Raw genomic sequence first — 19066 nt, forward strand, 5'->3', positions numbered from 1 at the left:
ACACATGCTCACTGTCTATTAGTGACACTCTGCACAAAACTCAAGCTTACTGTCTATTAGTGATACTACGCACACAACACATGCTCACTGTCTATTAGTGATACTACGCACACAACACATGCTCACTGTCTATTAGTGACACTGCACAAAACTCATGCTCACTGTCTATTAGTGGTACTACGCACACAACACATGCTCACTGTCTATTAGTGACACTCTGCACAAAACTCAAGCTCACTGTCTATTAGTGATACCACACACACAACACATGCTCACTGTCTATTAGTGACACTCTGCACAAAACTCATGCTCACTGTCTATTAGTGACACTGCACAAAACTCATGCTCTCTGTCTATTAGTGATACTCTGCACAAAACTCAAGCTCACTGTCTATTAGTGATACTACGCACACAACACATGCTCACTGTCTATTAGTGATACTACGCACACAACACATGCTCACTGTCTATTAGTGACACTGCACAAAACTCATGCTCACTGTCTATTAGTGGTACTACGCACACAACACATGCTCACTGTCTATTAGTGACACTCTGCACAAAACTCAAGCTCACTGTCTATTAGTGATACCACGCACACAACACATGCTCACTGTCTATTAGTGACACTCTGCACAAAACTCATGCTCACTGTCTATTAGTGACACTGCACAAAACTCATGCTCACTGTCTATTAGTGATACTCTGCACAAAACTCAAGCTCACTGTCTATTAGTGATACTACGCACACAACACATGCTCACTGTCTATTGGTGATACTACGCACACAACACATGCTCACTGTCTATTAGTGACACTGCACAAAACTCTTGCTCACTGTCTATTAGTGATACTACGCACTCAACTCAAGCTCACTGTCTATTAGTGACACTGCACAAAACTCATGCTCACTGTCTATTAGTGATACTACGCACACAACACATGCTCACTGTCTATTAGTGACACTGCACAAAACTCATGCTCACTGTCTATTAGTGGTACTACGCACACAACACATGCTCACTGTCTATTAGTGACACTCTGCACAAAACTCAAGCTCACTGTCTATTAGTGATACCACGCACACAACACATGCTCACTGTCTATTAGTGATACTACACACACAACACATGCTCACTGTCTATTAGTGACACTGCACAAAACTCATGCTCACTGTCTATTAGTGACACTGCACAATACTCATGCTCACTGTCTATTAGTGATACTACGCACACAACACATGCTCACTGTCTATTAGTGACACTCTGCACAAAACTCAAGCTCACTGTCTATTAGTGATACCACGCACACAACACATGCTCACTGTCTATTAGTGATACTACGCACACAACACATGCTCACTGTCTATTAGTGACACTGCACAAAACTCATGCTCACTGTCTATTAGTGGTACTACGCACACAACACATGCTCACTGTCTATTAGTGACACTCTGCACACAACACATGCTCACTGTCTATTAGTGACACTCTGCACACAACACATGCTCACTGTCTATTAGTGATACTACGCACACAACACATGCTCACTGTCTATTAGTGATACTACGCACACAACACATGCTCACTGTCTATTAGTGATACTACGCACACAACACATGCTCACTGTCTATTAGTGACACTCTGCACACAACACATGCTCACTGTCTATTAGTGGTACTACGCACACAACACATGCTCACTGTCTATTAGTGGTACTACGCACACAACACATGCTCACTGTCTATTAGTGACACTCTGCACAAAACTCAAGCTCACTGTCTATTAGTGATACCACGCACACAACACATGCTCACTGTCTATTAGTGACACTCTGCACAAAACTCATGCTCACTGTCTATTAGTGACACTGCACAAAACTCATGCTCACTGTCTATTAGTGATACTCTGCACAAAACTCAAGCTCACTGTCTATTAGTGATACTACGCACACAACACATGCTCACTGTCTATTAGTGATACTACGCACACAACACATGCTCACTGTCTATTAGTGACTGCACAAAACTCATGCTCACTGTCTATTAGTGATACTACGCACTCAACTCAAGCTCACTGTCTATTAGTGACACTGCACAAAACTCATGCTCACTGTCTATTAGTGATACTACGCACACAACACATGCTCACTGTCTATTAGTGACACTGCACAAAACTCATGCTCACTGTCTATTAGTGGTACTACGCACACAACACATGCTCACTGTCTATTAGTGACACTCTGCACAAAACTCAAGCTCACTGTCTATTAGTGATACCACGCACACAACACATGCTCACTGTCTATTAGTGACACTCTGCACAAAACTCATGCTCACTGTCTATTAGTGATACTCTGCACAAAACTCAAGCTCACTGTCTATTAGTGATACTACGCACACAACACATGCTCACTGTCTATTAGTGATACTACGCACACAACACATGCTCACTGTCTATTAGTGACACTGCACAAAACTCATGCTCACTGTCTATTAGTGATACTATGCACACAACACATGCTCACTGTCTATTAGTGACACTGCACAAAACTCTTGCTCACTGTCTATTAGTGACACTGCACAAAACTCATGCTCACTGTCTATTAGTGATACTACGCACACAACACATGCTCACTGTCTATTAGTGACACTCTGCACAAAACTCAAGCTCACTGTCTATTAGTGATACCACGCACACAACACATGCTCACTGTCTATTAGTGATACTACGCACACAACACATGCTCACTGTCTATTAGTGACACTGCACAAAACTCATGCTCACTGTCTATTAGTGATACTACGCACACAACACATGCTCACTGTCTATTAGTGACACTGCACAAAACTCATGCTCACTGTCTATTAGTGGTACTACGCACACAACACATGCTCACTGTCTATTAGTGATACTACGCACACAACACATGCTCACTGTCTATTAGTGACACTCTGCACAAAACTCAAGCTTACTGTCTATTAGTGATACTACGCACACAACACATGCTCACTGTCTATTAGTGATACTACGCACACAACACATGCTCACTGTCTATTAGTGACACTGCACAAAACTCATGCTCACTGTCTATTAGTGGTACTACGCACACAACACATGCTCACTGTCTATTAGTGACACTCTGCACAAAACTCAAGCTCACTGTCTATTAGTGATACCACACACACAACACATGCTCACTGTCTATTAGTGACACTCTGCACAAAACTCATGCTCACTGTCTATTAGTGACACTGCACAAAACTCATGCTCTCTGTCTATTAGTGATACTCTGCACAAAACTCAAGCTCACTGTCTATTAGTGATACTACGCACACAACACATGCTCACTGTCTATTAGTGATACTACGCACACAACACATGCTCACTGTCTATTAGTGACACTGCACAAAACTCATGCTCACTGTCTATTAGTGGTACTACGCACACAACACATGCTCACTGTCTATTAGTGACACTCTGCACAAAACTCAAGCTCACTGTCTATTAGTGATACCACGCACACAACACATGCTCACTGTCTATTAGTGACACTCTGCACAAAACTCATGCTCACTGTCTATTAGTGACACTGCACAAAACTCATGCTCACTGTCTATTAGTGATACTCTGCACAAAACTCAAGCTCACTGTCTATTAGTGATACTACGCACACAACACATGCTCACTGTCTATTGGTGATACTACGCACACAACACATGCTCACTGTCTATTAGTGACACTGCACAAAACTCTTGCTCACTGTCTATTAGTGATACTACGCACTCAACTCAAGCTCACTGTCTATTAGTGACACTGCACAAAACTCATGCTCACTGTCTATTAGTGATACTACGCACACAACACATGCTCACTGTCTATTAGTGACACTGCACAAAACTCATGCTCACTGTCTATTAGTGGTACTACGCACACAACACATGCTCACTGTCTATTAGTGACACTCTGCACAAAACTCAAGCTCACTGTCTATTAGTGATACCACGCACACAACACATGCTCACTGTCTATTAGTGATACTACACACACAACACATGCTCACTGTCTATTAGTGACACTGCACAAAACTCATGCTCACTGTCTATTAGTGACACTGCACAATACTCATGCTCACTGTCTATTAGTGATACTACGCACACAACACATGCTCACTGTCTATTAGTGACACTCTGCACAAAACTCAAGCTCACTGTCTATTAGTGATACCACGCACACAACACATGCTCACTGTCTATTAGTGATACTACGCACACAACACATGCTCACTGTCTATTAGTGACACTGCACAAAACTCATGCTCACTGTCTATTAGTGGTACTACGCACACAACACATGCTCACTGTCTATTAGTGACACTCTGCACACAACACATGCTCACTGTCTATTAGTGACACTCTGCACACAACACATGCTCACTGTCTATTAGTGATACTACGCACACAACACATGCTCACTGTCTATTAGTGATACTACGCACACAACACATGCTCACTGTCTATTAGTGATACTACGCACACAACACATGCTCACTGTCTATTAGTGACACTCTGCACACAACACATGCTCACTGTCTATTAGTGGTACTACGCACACAACACATGCTCACTGTCTATTAGTGATACTACGCACACAACACATGCTCACTGTCTATTAGTGACACTCTGCACAAAACTCATGCTCACTGTCTATTAGTGGTACTACGCACACAACACATGCTCACTGTCTATTAGTGGTACTACGCACACAACACATGCTCACTGTCTATTAGTGGTACTACACACACAACACATGCTCACTGTCCACTAGTAGTCTTGACACAATTCACTGTCCACTAGTGAAACTCTGCACACAATTCATGCTCACTGTTCATTAGTAATAACAACACATGCTCACTGTCCAACAGCGATATTCTCTACACACAGTTTGTGCTCACCGTCCGCTAGTGATACTGGGGCACATTTATTATTCAATATTTGAAGTAAAATCCCTGAAAACACACAGTCCTCTAACAACTTGTACTCACCATCCACTAGTGATACTGTCCTCTAACAACTCTTGCTCGCTGTAAACTAGCGATACTCTCTGCACCCAACACATGCTCTCTGTAAAATGATGATACTCCCTGCACACACAACTCATGCTCACCATGATAATCACTAGATATACTTGCTGTACACTAATAATTCTCCCTGCACACAACTCTGGCTCGCTGCACACTAGTCATACTCACGTGTCACATATAATACTTCCTAAGACACATCCAGCTGTATGTATGTTTCGGATCACACAGTTGGGATAAGGATGACATCATACAGGTCACACAGTTGGGATAAGGATGACATCATACAGGTCACACAGTTGGGATAAGGATGACATCATACAGGTCACAGAGTTGGGATAAGGATGACATCATACAGGTCACAGAGTTGGGATAAGGATGACATCATACAGGTCACAGAGTTGGGATAAGGATGACATCATACAGGTCACACAGTTGGGTTAAGGATGACATCATACAGGTCACACAGTTGGGTTAAGGATGACATCATACAGGTCACACAGTTGGGATGATGACATCATACAGGTCACACAGTTGGGATAAGGATGACATACAGGTCACACAGTTGACAGTTGGGATAAGGATGACATCATACAGGTCACACAGTTGGAATAAGGATGACATCATACAGGTCACACAGTTGGGATAAGGATGACATCATACAGGTCACACAGTTGGGATAAGGGTGACATCATACAGGTCACAGTTGGGATAAGGGTGACATCATACAGGTCACACAGTTGGGATAAGGATGACATCATACAGGTCACAGAGTTGGGATAAGGATGACATACAGGTCACACAGTTGGGATAAGGATGACATCATACAGGTCACACAGTTGGGATAAGGATGACATCATACAGGTCAAACAGTTGGGATAAGGATGACATCATACAAGTCACAGAGTTGGGATAAGGATGACATCATACAGGTCACACAGTTGGGATAAGGATGACATCATAAAGGTCACACAGTTGGTATAAGGATTACATCATACAGGTCATTGGGATAAGGATGACATCATACAGGTCACACAGTTGGGATGAGGATGACATCATACAGGTCACACAGTTGAGATAAGGATGACATCATACAGGTCACACAGTTGGGATAAGGATGACATCATACAGGTCACATAGTTGGGATAAGGATGACATCATACAGGTCACACAGTTGGGATAAAGATGACATTATACAAGTCACACAGTTGGGATAAGGATGACATCATACAGTTTACAGTTGGGATAAGGATGACATCATACAGGTCACACAGTTGGGATAAGGATGACATCACACAGGTCACACAGTTGGGATAAAGATGACATCACACAGTTAGGATAAGGATGACATCATACAGGTCACACAGTTGGGATAAGGATGACATCATACAGGTCACACAGTTGGGATAAAGATGACATCATACAGGTCACACAGTTGGGATAAGGATGACATCATACAGGTCACACAGTTGGGATAAGGATGACATTATACAGGTCACACAGTTGGGATAAGGATGACATCATACAGGTCACACAGTTGGGATAAGGATGACATCATACAGGTCACACAGTTGGGATAAGGATGACATCATACAGGTCACACAGTTGGGATAAGGATGACATCATACAGGTCACACAGTTGGGATAAGGATGACATCATACAGGTCACAGAGTTGAGATAAGGATGACATCATACAGGTCACACAGTTGGGTTAAGGATGACATCATACAGGTCACACAGTTGGGATGATGACATCATACAGGTCACACAGTTGGGATAAGGATGACATACAGGTCACACAGTTGACAGTTGGGATAAGGATGACATCATACAGGTCACACAGTTGGAATAAGGATGACATCATACAGGTCACACAGTTGGGATAAGGATGACATCATACAGGTCACACAGTTGGGATAAGGGTGACATCATACAGGTCATAGTTGGGATAAGGGTGACATCATACAGGTCACACAGTTGGGATAAGGATGACATCATACAGGTCACAGAGTTGGGATAAGGATGACATACAGGTCACACAGTTGGGATAAGGATGACATCATACAGGTCACACAGTTGGGATAAGGATGACATCATACAGGTCAAACAGTTGGGATAAGGATGACATCATACAAGTCACAGAGTTGGGATAAGGATGACATCATACAGGTCACACAGTTGGGATAAGGATGACATCATAAAGGTCACACAGTTGGTATAAGGATTACATCATACAGGTCATTGGGATAAGGATGACATCATACAGGTCACACAGTTGGGATGAGGATGACATCATACAGGTCACACAGTTGAGATAAGGATGACATCATACAGGTCACACAGTTGGGATAAGGATGACATCATACAGATCACATAGTTGGGATAAGGATGACATACAGGTCACACAGTTGGGATAAAGATGACATTATACAAGTCACACAGTTGGGATAAGGATGACATCATACAGTTTACAGTTGGGATAAGGATGACATCATACAGGTCACACAGTTGGGATAAGGATGACATCACACAGGTCACACAGTTGGGATAAAGATGACATCACACAGTTAGGATAAGGATGACATCATACAGGTCACACAGTTGGGATAAGGATGACATCATACAGGTCACACAGTTGGGATAAAGATGACATCATACAGGTCACACAGTTGGGATAAGGATGACATCATACAGGTCACACAGTTGGGATAAGGATGACATTATACAGGTCACACAGTTGGGATAAGGATGACATCATACAGGTCACACAGTTGGGATAAGGATGACATCATACAGGTCACACAGTTGGGATAAGGATGACATCATACAGGTCACACAGTTGGGATAAGGATGACATCATACAGGTCACACAGTTGGGATAAGGATGACATCATACAGGTCACACTGCATTTTGTCTCGTCCTCCCTCCTTTGTGCCCACTTTGTACCTGCACTCAGCAGTATATTTTGGGCAGTTGGGTGCCAGAGGACGATGCCCACTCTCTTAGTGTGCCCTTCCAGGGTGACCAGAGGCTCTGTGATGGAGCGGGTCAGTCCTCCATCTGGGATCTCCCATACCTGGGGGATAAAGGAAGGTGTGAGTAAGAGGCACATACAGCATGTGACAGCAGCAACCCCTCTTCTCACTTACTGTAATGGTGATATCTTGTGCAATAATGAGAAATGCTCTCCTGGTATCTGAGGGGCACTGATGAGATCAGTAGCTGGAGGGTGTGCTGATCCTTGTAGTGCCATATTGGAGAATCTTTGGGGTGACTTCAACTGAGTTGACTCTCAGTTTAGAAATATAAATTTATGACCCATAGTAGGTGCTGTTATGTAGCGTAGGACCACCAGAGCAGAGACGCCTTGCCGTGGCTGGTGGCTTACTATATGTTTGCAAATGTATATAACTGAGATCTCTATTATCATGAAGGATGTACATCTCCTTTGCTGGTCCATTATGGAGTGCTGGGGGAGGTTTTTTTTCGCCTCTCCTGGATATAACTCCATCGATTATAATCTCGTTCGCAACTATCCTATAAGTCACATAGGTGCACTGTTTTCCAGCCCCCGCAACAATACCCTCAGACATAGCATGTTGCCCCCTCTGCCCAGTGGAAGGACGAGATGGGGCATTCTTACCATAACACTGCAGTCTTCTGAGCCGCTGGCAATGACGTTATCATTATGAGGACACCAGTCAATATCCAGTACCGGAGCTGTGTGACCACAAACCACGGGCTGAGATTTATCCAGCCGACCGGTCTGCAGAGAGAAGGCACATGGGCAGGTTTATGGAAAGGACATCAATGTAATAATCTCCAACTTTGTAACAACCATGAATTTATCAGCCACCTACAGCACCCATCAGCCATTGGATCCATGCCGGCTTATTATCGGAGTAACTCCTTAAGGTGGAACTACAGATGGGGATGCAAGCTGCCAGTGTGCTGGTGAGTGCAATCACTGGGGCCATCATTCGTCACCTACCAAAAGTCATGTGTTTACTGACATCATGGAGCACAGAGGTCTTGGGTGCAATTCCCACTATGGTCCTATCTGTGTGGAGTTTGTATGTTCTCCCAGTGCTTGCGTGGGTTTCCTCTGTTGGCTATGTTTCCTCCCACACTCCAAAAGTTTAATTGGTACCCAAAACAAAATTATCCAGTGAGTGTGCGCGCACATGTGGTAGAGAATATAGAGTGTAAGCTCCACTGGAGCAGGAACTGGTGTGAACGTGCAAACCAGGGCCCGATGGCCTAAGGACCGGCTTGAGGAGGGGTGAAGGAAAAGACCCCCGCCCTCCACCCAATGGCTCCGAAATCATTAAGATTTCACGGAGCCGGAAGGGTAGGAGACGTGTATGGGCCGGCGGCGGCTTTGCTCGGCCGAAAAGAGACAGGTGTGCCGCGAGGCCAGCCCTCGTGACTCGTGGCATGCCCCCTTGCATTTACCACGCCCCCTCTACACAGAAGTGCAGGGCGGACTGCCAGGGCTGATATACAGCCCCAGTCCGTCCGTGGTGCAAACTATTCTCTGTAAAGCGCTGGGAATATGTGTGCACTCTATAAATAATTAGTAATGAATAAGAGACTACTACCCAATCTATAGATGCTTTGTTAAAGAAAAAAAACTTGCAAGATAGATGGGTTTTACAATTGTTTGTTATAATATCCGCCACTGGGGGCACTGTTTACGTGTTTAATATAACTGTGGTATGTGATACTATTCCAGCGAAATGAGGTTATCTGTGTGCAATACTCAAAGTTTAAGTTTATATATTTAAAGAGAGTGGCTGAAGATAATATTGTAACTGTATATTTGCTAATCATGTGGTTACAGTGCGAATGTGGACTCTGCAGAGCATCTCAGCTTTTATGCAGCTTTGCACGCCTGCAGAGCATTCCCCATGTACAGCCAGAAATACACAGTCATTGCAGGTTCTGCAGGCATGCTAGTGGCAGGGTTGTGTGATGAGCTGCACGGGAAGTGCGGAGGCAGATGCTCTGCAGAGATAGTGATGGAGGTGTGATGCTCACACTTGTTCCTCCCCTCACTGTGCAGGGGGAAAGTGTCAAAAAAAGAAAAAAAAATGTAAAGACCAAATAAGGTAAAGATTGAGCTGTGGTGTCACACACTTCCCTTATTACCGGCTGCAAGATGCACAGTGAGATAATACTGAGATGAGCCACCAGCAGATCTGGCCAGGAGGGCCTGCTGGGGAAGTCACACTATCTTGTACTATAGTAACACAATACTCTGCAATATGGCAATAGCTAATGATTTTGTGGTGTTGCAGGACAATAAAGATTTCCTTCTTCCTAACAAGCAGAGCCCTGTGGGCCACATTAGAACCCTCTGGTAACTTTACTGCCTGCAGAGACGCTAATGTACTAATACATGTGCATGCATTGCAGAGACTGCCCACAGTGACCCAGTCATGCCATGTACACCGTCCTCCTATGGGTTTCCCAGTCACAGGAACTCTGGTTATTTAATTCCTTGTTTCTCTCCCCAGTTCACTTTTTATATGTTGGTCATGAGACGTTCTAGCCCCCTGAGGAAGTCACACCCCCCATCTCACAGACAGCAAGGGTGTCACGGGGATACACAGAGACCATTGTGATTATATCACTGCTCAGCTACTGTGAGTGCGACCTGGGCTGTGTGAGTGTGTACTGTATGGGTGCTGTGCCGGCTGTGATGGTGTGTGCATGGCCAGGTCCTGGACTGTGTGTGTAAGTGTGTACTGTACGTGTGCTGTGCCGGCTGTGATGGTGTGTGTATGGCCAGATCCTGGACCATGTGTGTGAGTGTGTACTGTACGGGTGCTGTGCCGGCCGTGATGGTGTGTGTACTAGTGTCTGCATGCCCCAGCTATTGCACTGCGAGTAGTGTGACCTGGGCTGTGTGAGTGTGCACTATACGGGTGCTGTGCCGGCTGTGATGGTGTGTGTATAAGTGTGTACTAGTGTCTGCATGCCCCAGCTATTGCACTGCGAGTAGTGTGACCTGGGCTGTGTGAGTGTGCACTATACGGGTGCTGTGCCGGCCGTGATGGTGTGTGTATGAGTGTGTACTAGTGTCTGTGTGCCCCAGCTATTGCACTGCGAGTAGTGTGACCTGGGCTGTGTGAGTGTGTACTGTACGGGTGCTGTGCCGGCCGTGATGGTGTGTGTATAAGTGTGTACTAGTGTCTGCATGCCCCAGCTATTGCACTGCGAGTAGTGTGACCTGGGCTGTGTGAGTGTGTACTATACGGGTGCTGTGCCGGCCGTGATGGTGTGTGTATAAGTGTGTACTAGTGTCTGCATGCCCCAGCTATTGCACTGCGAGTAGTGTGACCTGGGCTGTGTGAGTGTGCACTATACGGGTGCTGTGCCGGCCGTGATGGTGTGTGTATAAGTGTGTACTAGTGTCTGTGTGCCCCAGCTATTGCACTGCGAGTAGTGTGACCTGGGCTGTGTGAGTGTGTACTATACGGGTGCTGTGCCGGCCGTGATGGTGTGTGTATGAGTGTGTACTAGTGTCTGCATGCCCCAGCTATTGCACTGCGAGTAGTGTGACCTGGGCTGTGTGAGTGTGTACTGTACGGGTGCTGTGCCGGCCGTGATGGTGTGTGTATAAGTGTGTACTAGTGTCTGTGTGCCCCAGCTATTGCACTGCGAGTTGTGTGACCTGGGCTGTGTGAGTGTGCACTATACGGGTGCTGTGCCGGCCGTGATGGTGTGTGTATAAGTGTGTACTAGTGTCTGTGTGCCCCAGCTATTGCACTGCGAGTAGTGTGACCTGGGCTGTGTGAGTGTGTACTATACGGGTGCTGTGCCGGCCGTGATGGTGTGTGTATAAGTGTGTACTAGTGTCTGCATGCCCCAGCTATTGCACTGCGAGTAGTGTGACCTGGGCTGTGTGAGTGTGCACTATACGGGTGCTGTGCCGGCTGTGATGGTGTGTGTATAAGTGTGTACTAGTGTCTGTGTGCCCCAGCTATTGCACTGCGAGTAGTGTGACCTGGGCTGTGTGAGTGTGCACTATACGGGTGCTGTGCCGGCTGTGATGGTGTGTGTATAAGTGTGTACTAGTGTCTGCATGCCCCAGCTATTGCACTGCGAGTAGTGTGACCTGGGCTGTGTGAGTGTGCACTATACGGGTGCTGTGCCGGCTGTGATGGTGTGTGTATAAGTGTGTACTAGTGTCTGCATGCCCCAGCTATTGCACTGCGAGTAGTGTGACCTGGGCTGTGTGAGTGTGTACTGTACGGGTGCTGTGCCGGCCGTGATGGTGTGTGTATGAGTGTGTACTAGTGTCTGTGTGCCCCAGCTATTGCACTGCGAGTAGTGTGACCTGGGCTGTGTGAGTGTGCACTATATGGGTGCTGTGCCGGCCGTGATGGTGTGTGTATGAGTGTGTACTAGTGTCTGCATGCCCCAGCTATTGCACTGCGAGTAGTGTGACCTGGGCTGTGTGAGTGTGCACTGTACGGGTGCTGTGCCGGCCGTGATGGTGTGTGTATAAGTGTGTACTAGTGTCTGTGTGCCCCAGCTATTGCACTGCGAGTAGTGTGACCTGGGCTGTGTGAGTGTGTACTATACGGGTGCTTTGCCGGCCGTGATGGTGTGTGTATAAGTGTGTACTAGTGTCTGTGTGCCCCAGCTATTGCACTGCGAGTAGTGTGACCTGGGCTGTGTGAGTGTGTACTGTACGGGTGCTGTGCCGGCCGTGATGGTGTGTGTATGAGTGTGTACTAGTGTCTGCATGCCCCAGCTATTGCACTGCGAGTAGTGTGACCTGGGCTGTGTGAATGTGTACTGTACGGGTGCTGTGCCGGCCGTGATGGTGTGTGTATAAGTGTGTACTAGTGTCTGTGTGCCCCAGCTATTGCACTGCGAGTAGTGTGATCTGGGCTGTGTGAGTGTGCACTATACGGGTGCTGTGCCGGCCGTGATGGTGTGTGTATAAGTGTGTACTAGTGTCTGCATGCCCCAGCTATTGCACTGCGAGTAGTGTGACCTGGGCTGTGTGAGTGTGTACTATACGGGTGCTGTGCCGGCCGTGATGGTGTGTGTATAAGTGTGTACTAGTGTCTGTGTGCCCCAGCTATTGCACTGCGAGTAGTGTGACCTGGGCTGTGTGAGTGTGTACTGTACGGGTGCTGTGCCGGCCGTGATGGTGTGTGTATGAGTGTGTACTAGTGTCTGCATGCCCCAGCTATTGCACTGCGAGTAGTGTGACCTGGGCTGTGTGAGTGTGTACTGTACGGGTGCTGTGCCGGCCGTGATGGTGTGTGTATGAGTGTGTACTAGTGTCTGTGTGCCCCAGCTATTGCACTGCGAGTAGTGTGATCTGGGCTGTGTGAGTGTGCACTATATGGGTGCTGTGCCGGCCGTGATGGTGTGTGTATGAGTGTGTACTAGTGTCTGCATGCCCCAGCTATTGCACTGCGAGTAGTGTGATCTGGGCTGTGTGAGTGTGTACTGTACGGGTGCTGTGCCGGCCGTGATGGTGTGTGTATGAGTGTGTACTAGTGTCTGTGTGCCCCAGCTATTGCACTGCGAGTAGTGTGACCTGGGCTGTGTGAGTGTGCACTATACGGGTGCTGTGCCGGCCGTGATGGTGTGTGTATAAGTGTGTACTAGTGTCTGCATGCCCCAGCTATTGCACTGCGAGTAGTGTGACCTGGGCTGTGTGAGTGTGTACTATACGGGTGCTGTGCCGGCCGTGATGGTGTGTGTATAAGTGTGTACTAGTGTCTGCATGCCCCAGCTATTGCACTGCGAGTAGTGTGACCTGGGCTGTGTGAATGTGTACTGTACGGGTGCTGTGCCGGCCGTGATGGTGTGTGTATAAGTGTGTACTAGTGTCTGTGTGCCCCAGCTATTGCACTGCGAGTAGTGTGATCTGGGCTGTGTGAGTGTGCACTATACGGGTGCTGTGCCGGCCGTGATGGTGTGTGTATGAGTGTGTACTAGTGTCTGCATGCCCCAGCTATTGCACTGCGAGTAGTGTGATCTGGGCTGTGTGAGTGTGCACTATATGGGTGCTGTGCCGGCCGTGATGGTGTGTGTATGAGTGTGTACTAGTGTCTGCATGCCCCAGCTATTGCACTGCGAGTAGTGTGATCTGGGCTGTGTGAGTGTGCACTATATGGGTGCTGTGCCGGCCGTGATGGTGTCTGCATGGCCAGGCCCTATTGTACCTCAGTGTCGCCATGCAACAGATCAGATTGATATCATCATCGGGCCCGAATGATGGGATGTACGCTAATACCGTCCCTGCTGCGGCTTTGGCAAAAATATGCAACATCGCAGCCGCAGTGAATTGTATTGAGACCGGCTTCTCCACAAATCCAATGGCGACTGGACCCGAGAACCTGGAACCATTTTTACGGGACCATTCTTAAAGTTACAAAGAAGGTCACCACTCCCCCAAACGCTCCCCGACTGCCAATCACACTGTAGCCAAATATTTGCTGCGACCGCCGTCAGTAATGTCACTCGACACATGCGCAGATCACCTATAATTGCTCAAGTGCGTGAACATCAGCATAGTACAGTGTGTATGTGTGTATATATGTGTATATATATATATATATATATATTCGTGCTTAATGGTACAACAAGCACCTCAGCTAAATGACCAGATCCTCTGCAAAGATTGATTTGTGCACAATTACGCCACTAACCCCGACAGCTGGAGAGCGGCAGGTTGGTCAGGCCAGTTCTATATCAATACATTTGTTATTCCATGAAAGGGCATTTTCACATTTATTCCCTTTTCCTTGGATTGTCCCTGTATGTAACAATCATAAATGACACTAGCTGTAGCACAGTACACATATAGGAGGAAATAAAATAGCCAGGGAGATACAGGCATCATGCAATTCCGCCGAGGCTGTCTTTTAAATTAATACTGTTTTAAAAGACAATGGCCAGACTCGCCGAAATTGCACCTTGCAGGCTGTTACATTTGCCCCCATTGTGTTCCCCAGTCCGCCAGTTAATATACATGAAATACATACAGTCAGGTGCATAAATATTGGGACATTGACAGAATTTTCATATTTTGGCCTCTATTCACCACCACAATGGCTTTGAAATGAAACAAACAAGATGTGATTTACCTGCAGACTTTCAGATTTAATTTGAGGGTAATTACATCCAAATCGGGTGAACGGTGTAGGAATTACAACGGGTTCTATATGTGCCTCCCACTTTTTAAGGGGCCAAAAGTAATGGGACAAACTAAACAATCCTAAATCTAACTTTCACTTTTTAATGCTTTGTTGCAAATCCTTTGCAGGCAATTACAGCCTGAAGTCTGGAACGCATAGACATCACCAGATGCTGGGTTTCATCCCTGGTGATGCTCTGCCAGGCCTCTACTGCAAATGTCTTCAGTTCCTGCTTGTTCTTGGGGCATTTTCCCTTCAGTTTTGTCTTCTTCAAGTGAAATGCATGCTCAATCGGATTCAGGTCAGGGGATTGACTTGGCCATTGCATAACATTCCACTTTTTAGCCTTACAAAACTCTTTGGTTGCTTTTGCAGTATGCTTCGGGTCATTGTCCATCTGCACTGTGAAGCGCCGTCCAATGAGTTCTGAAGCATTTGACTGAATATGAGCATATAATATTGCCCAAAACACTTCAGAATTCATTCTGCTGCTTTTGTCAGCAGTCACATCATCAATAGATACAAGGGAACCAGTTCCATTGGCAGCCATACATGCCCACGGCATGACACTACCACCACCATGCTTCACTGATGAGGTGGTATGTTTTGGATCTTGAGCAATTCCTTTCCTTCTCCATACTCTTCTCTTCCCATCACTCTGGTACAAGTTGATCTTTGTCTCATCTGTCCACAGGATGTTGTTCCAGAACTGTAATGGCTTTTTTAGATGTTGTTTGGCAAACTCTAATCTGGTCTTCCTGTTTTTGAGGCTCACCAATGGTTTACATCTTGTGGTGAACCCTCTATAATCACTCTTGTGAAGTCTTCTCTTGATTGTTGACTTTGACACATATACACCTACCTCCTGGAGAGTGTTCTTGATTTGGCCAACTGTTGTGAAGGGGTTTTTCTTCACCAGGGAAATAATTCTTCTGTCATCCACCACAGTTGTTTTCTGTGGTCTTTTGGTGTTGCTGAGCTCTCTGGTGCATTCTTTCTTTTTAAGAATGTTCCAAACAGTTGATTTGGCCACACCTAATGTTTTTGCTATCTCTCTGATGGGTTTGTTTAGATTTTTCAGCCTAATGATGGCTTGCTTCACTGATAGTGACAGCTCTTTGGATCTCATATTGAGAGTTGACAGCAACTGATTCCAAATGCAAATGTCACACCTAGAATCAACTCCAGACCTTTTACCTGCTTAATTGATAATGAAATAACGAGGGAATAGCTCACACCTGTCCATGAAATAGCTTTTGAGTTGATAGTCCCATTACTTTTGGCCCCTTAAAAAGTGGGAGGCACATATAGAAACCGTTGTAATTCCTACACCGTTCACCCGATTTGGATGTAATTACCCTCAAATTAAATCTGAAAGTCTGCAGTTAAAGCACATCTTGTTTGTTTCATTTCAAAACCATTGTGGTGGTGAATAGAGGCCAAAATATGAAAATTCTGCCAATGTCCCAATATTTCTGCACCTGACTGTATATTTAGTAGCTGCATGACAATCCCAATATGTAGCTTTCATAATGACCCCATCTGGTCGGCGCCTCCTCCTTATTTTTCTATTGTAATAATGTAATCTGAGCTGTTCATTAATGGACGTTATGTCTTTCATTCACTCCATTAGTTTGGGCCCACTTGGCTGCAGTAGATAAATGCATCATGATGGGACTGGCCCGTCTCTACAATGCCCGTGAGTGCCTCCTTTATGTTCTTACTGCTTGCATCTGATATTGTTAGTCCCATCTGCCTGGCAATAGTCCTAATACACCATCCTAATTGCTGAAGTCTATGTAGATCTATTTATTTTGCATGTTCGTGTAACTTTTCACCTGTATCAGCTTACTCTACATCCTGCCACCAAACCACAACATCCTGAGACGCGCAGAGCCCCCTGCAGTACGTGATACACCAAGGAACAGCTCTACATACTCAGAAGTACGCTCGGGCCCGGTCGGCCACCCAGCGGGAGGTGGCCAAGCCCGCTTACCCACCTTAGAGAGAGGCAAGACCATGAACGCGCCTCCTCCGCTGGCCTCCACCACGATAGCCAGGAACTTGGGGTTGACGGCGCAGAAGTTGCTGTCCCAGGTGTTCTGAGACACTCGGATGTCATCGTAGCACTGGTCGGCTTTCACCGGTTGTCCAAAAACGTGGCGGAACTTACTGCTGCGGACAACCTTCCGGCTCATGATGAGGGCTCCTGGGGCGGATGGGAGACAGCGACAGTAGACATGAGTGGGGAGGGGGATGAGAGGGTACAGGGCTAAGATACAAGAGATACTGATAGCTAGAGTAATGGTGGAGAAGACACTGCCGGGACGGATCAGGGGGCTAATAGGAGATGTGCTGTAATTTTTTGTTTTTGTGGAATAATCTGATAAGTAGACGACTAACGATGGTGATTCGTTTATCCATTTCTACAGGAGGTTTTTGTCTCTTAGTTATCTTTTTTTCTGCGATGGAGTTTTATGTCTCTTGTACAAGGATACAATGTTGTAACAATGTAGGAAACCTAACGGCGGTCCTGGGGGCCCAGTTACATAGCAATGACATATGGTGCATACACACGGTCAGATTTTTCTTCAGATCTGAACGATAACAATTTTAAAAATCGTTCATATCTGAAGGAAAATCTGACATATCTGACATGTTTGAGCGATGCGCGTTCCCGATGGTCAGATAACGATATCTGACATCTGATGTCTTTGCAGTCAGTTTTGGACGATTTCAGTCATTTTAATGCAGTCAAAAATCGTTCAAAGCTTTGGTCAAATTGTTTTGCAAAATCGGTCAAATCGTTGGTCAAATTGTTCAATTGTTCATCTGGCACATCTGACCGTGTGTATGCTCCGTAATGCGGGAGCTCAGATAGTGAGCTCTTCCAATGCAATTGACACATGCCATCTCAAACCCCTAGTTCACAAGTAGATAGTTTAGGGGGCAAAAATTATATCTTACTTCAAAAGGGAATACAAAAGTTTAGAACAATGATTTGCATATAGTCTTGTAATCAGTCGGAGGGGTGGGGAGCTTATACAATACCAAATATAGCCCAAACACAAAATAAGGGGGCAAAATTATCTTTATAAGACGGGTGAGGCAGACCGGGCAGAGATGAGGGAAGAGGAGATACAAGGAAAATCACAGCCAGGGGCAAAAAGTATAGTGAGCAGATATGACAATGCTTAATGCAAATGTCCGGACAACCCCCCTTTCCTCCATCACAGTCTCTCCCGGACCCCCCTCTCTGCTGAGGACCCTGCATGACACTCATTCTATCTCATCAGTGGCCTCCTTTGCCCGGTATTTGCCCATCTATGTGGCTGCTTTCTCCGGGACCTCAGGAGGTGTCTCTTGCTCTGTCCCTTGATCCGACCTGGGTCACGTCAGTCCTGTATCACAGCTGTTACCCTGGCCCAGGTCCCAGAGGGACTGTCACAGAGCTGCCTCTGATTCCGCCCTGCCCTGCTGAGTGCCACTCTGCCCTACCTGTGTCTGCCGAGTGAGGTCTCCCTGATGCTGAAGCCGGGTGTCAGTGACAGCTGCCTGCCTTCTGTATGAAAGTTCTGCTTTTCCGAAACATATTCTGCAAGACAGAGGAGGGGGGAGGGCAGGAAACTGACTGGGTGTCCTTTCTTCCTCTCCAGCAGGGGAGGGGTTAACTGAGCACTTTACTGCAGGTCCTCACCCAGGGACGCGGTTAAAAGAAGGACAGCACAACGCTGTCCAGCGAAGGGTTACGGAATGGAAAGGGCGTTCATTAAAACTAGAATCGTTTCTTGCTCCTGGTTAATGGGACAGTGT

General features: G+C 46.2%; 1 protein-coding gene across 1 annotated transcript in view; it reads right to left on the minus strand.

Moving 5' to 3' along the window:
- The window catches only part of CORO1A (coronin 1A), a 68976-nt gene extending 50150 nt beyond the window's left edge, over positions 1-18826 (minus strand). The window contains exons 1-4 of the mRNA XM_088457530.1: positions 18752-18826; positions 17254-17462; positions 8725-8847; positions 8028-8157 (exon numbers count right to left, since the gene is read on the minus strand). Of these exons, the coding sequence (XP_088313656.1) occupies positions 8028-8157; positions 8725-8847; positions 17254-17451 (451 nt within the window). The 5' untranslated portion in view covers positions 17452-17462; positions 18752-18826. The remainder of the gene's footprint in view (positions 1-8027; positions 8158-8724; positions 8848-17253; positions 17463-18751) is intronic.
- Positions 18827-19066: the final 240 nt, after the last annotated feature.

The sequence above is a fragment of the Taudactylus pleione genome, unplaced genomic scaffold, assembly GCF_031769625.1.
Source record: "Taudactylus pleione unplaced genomic scaffold, aTauple2 ptg000762l, whole genome shotgun sequence".
NCBI lineage: Eukaryota > Metazoa > Chordata > Amphibia > Anura > Myobatrachidae > Taudactylus > Taudactylus pleione.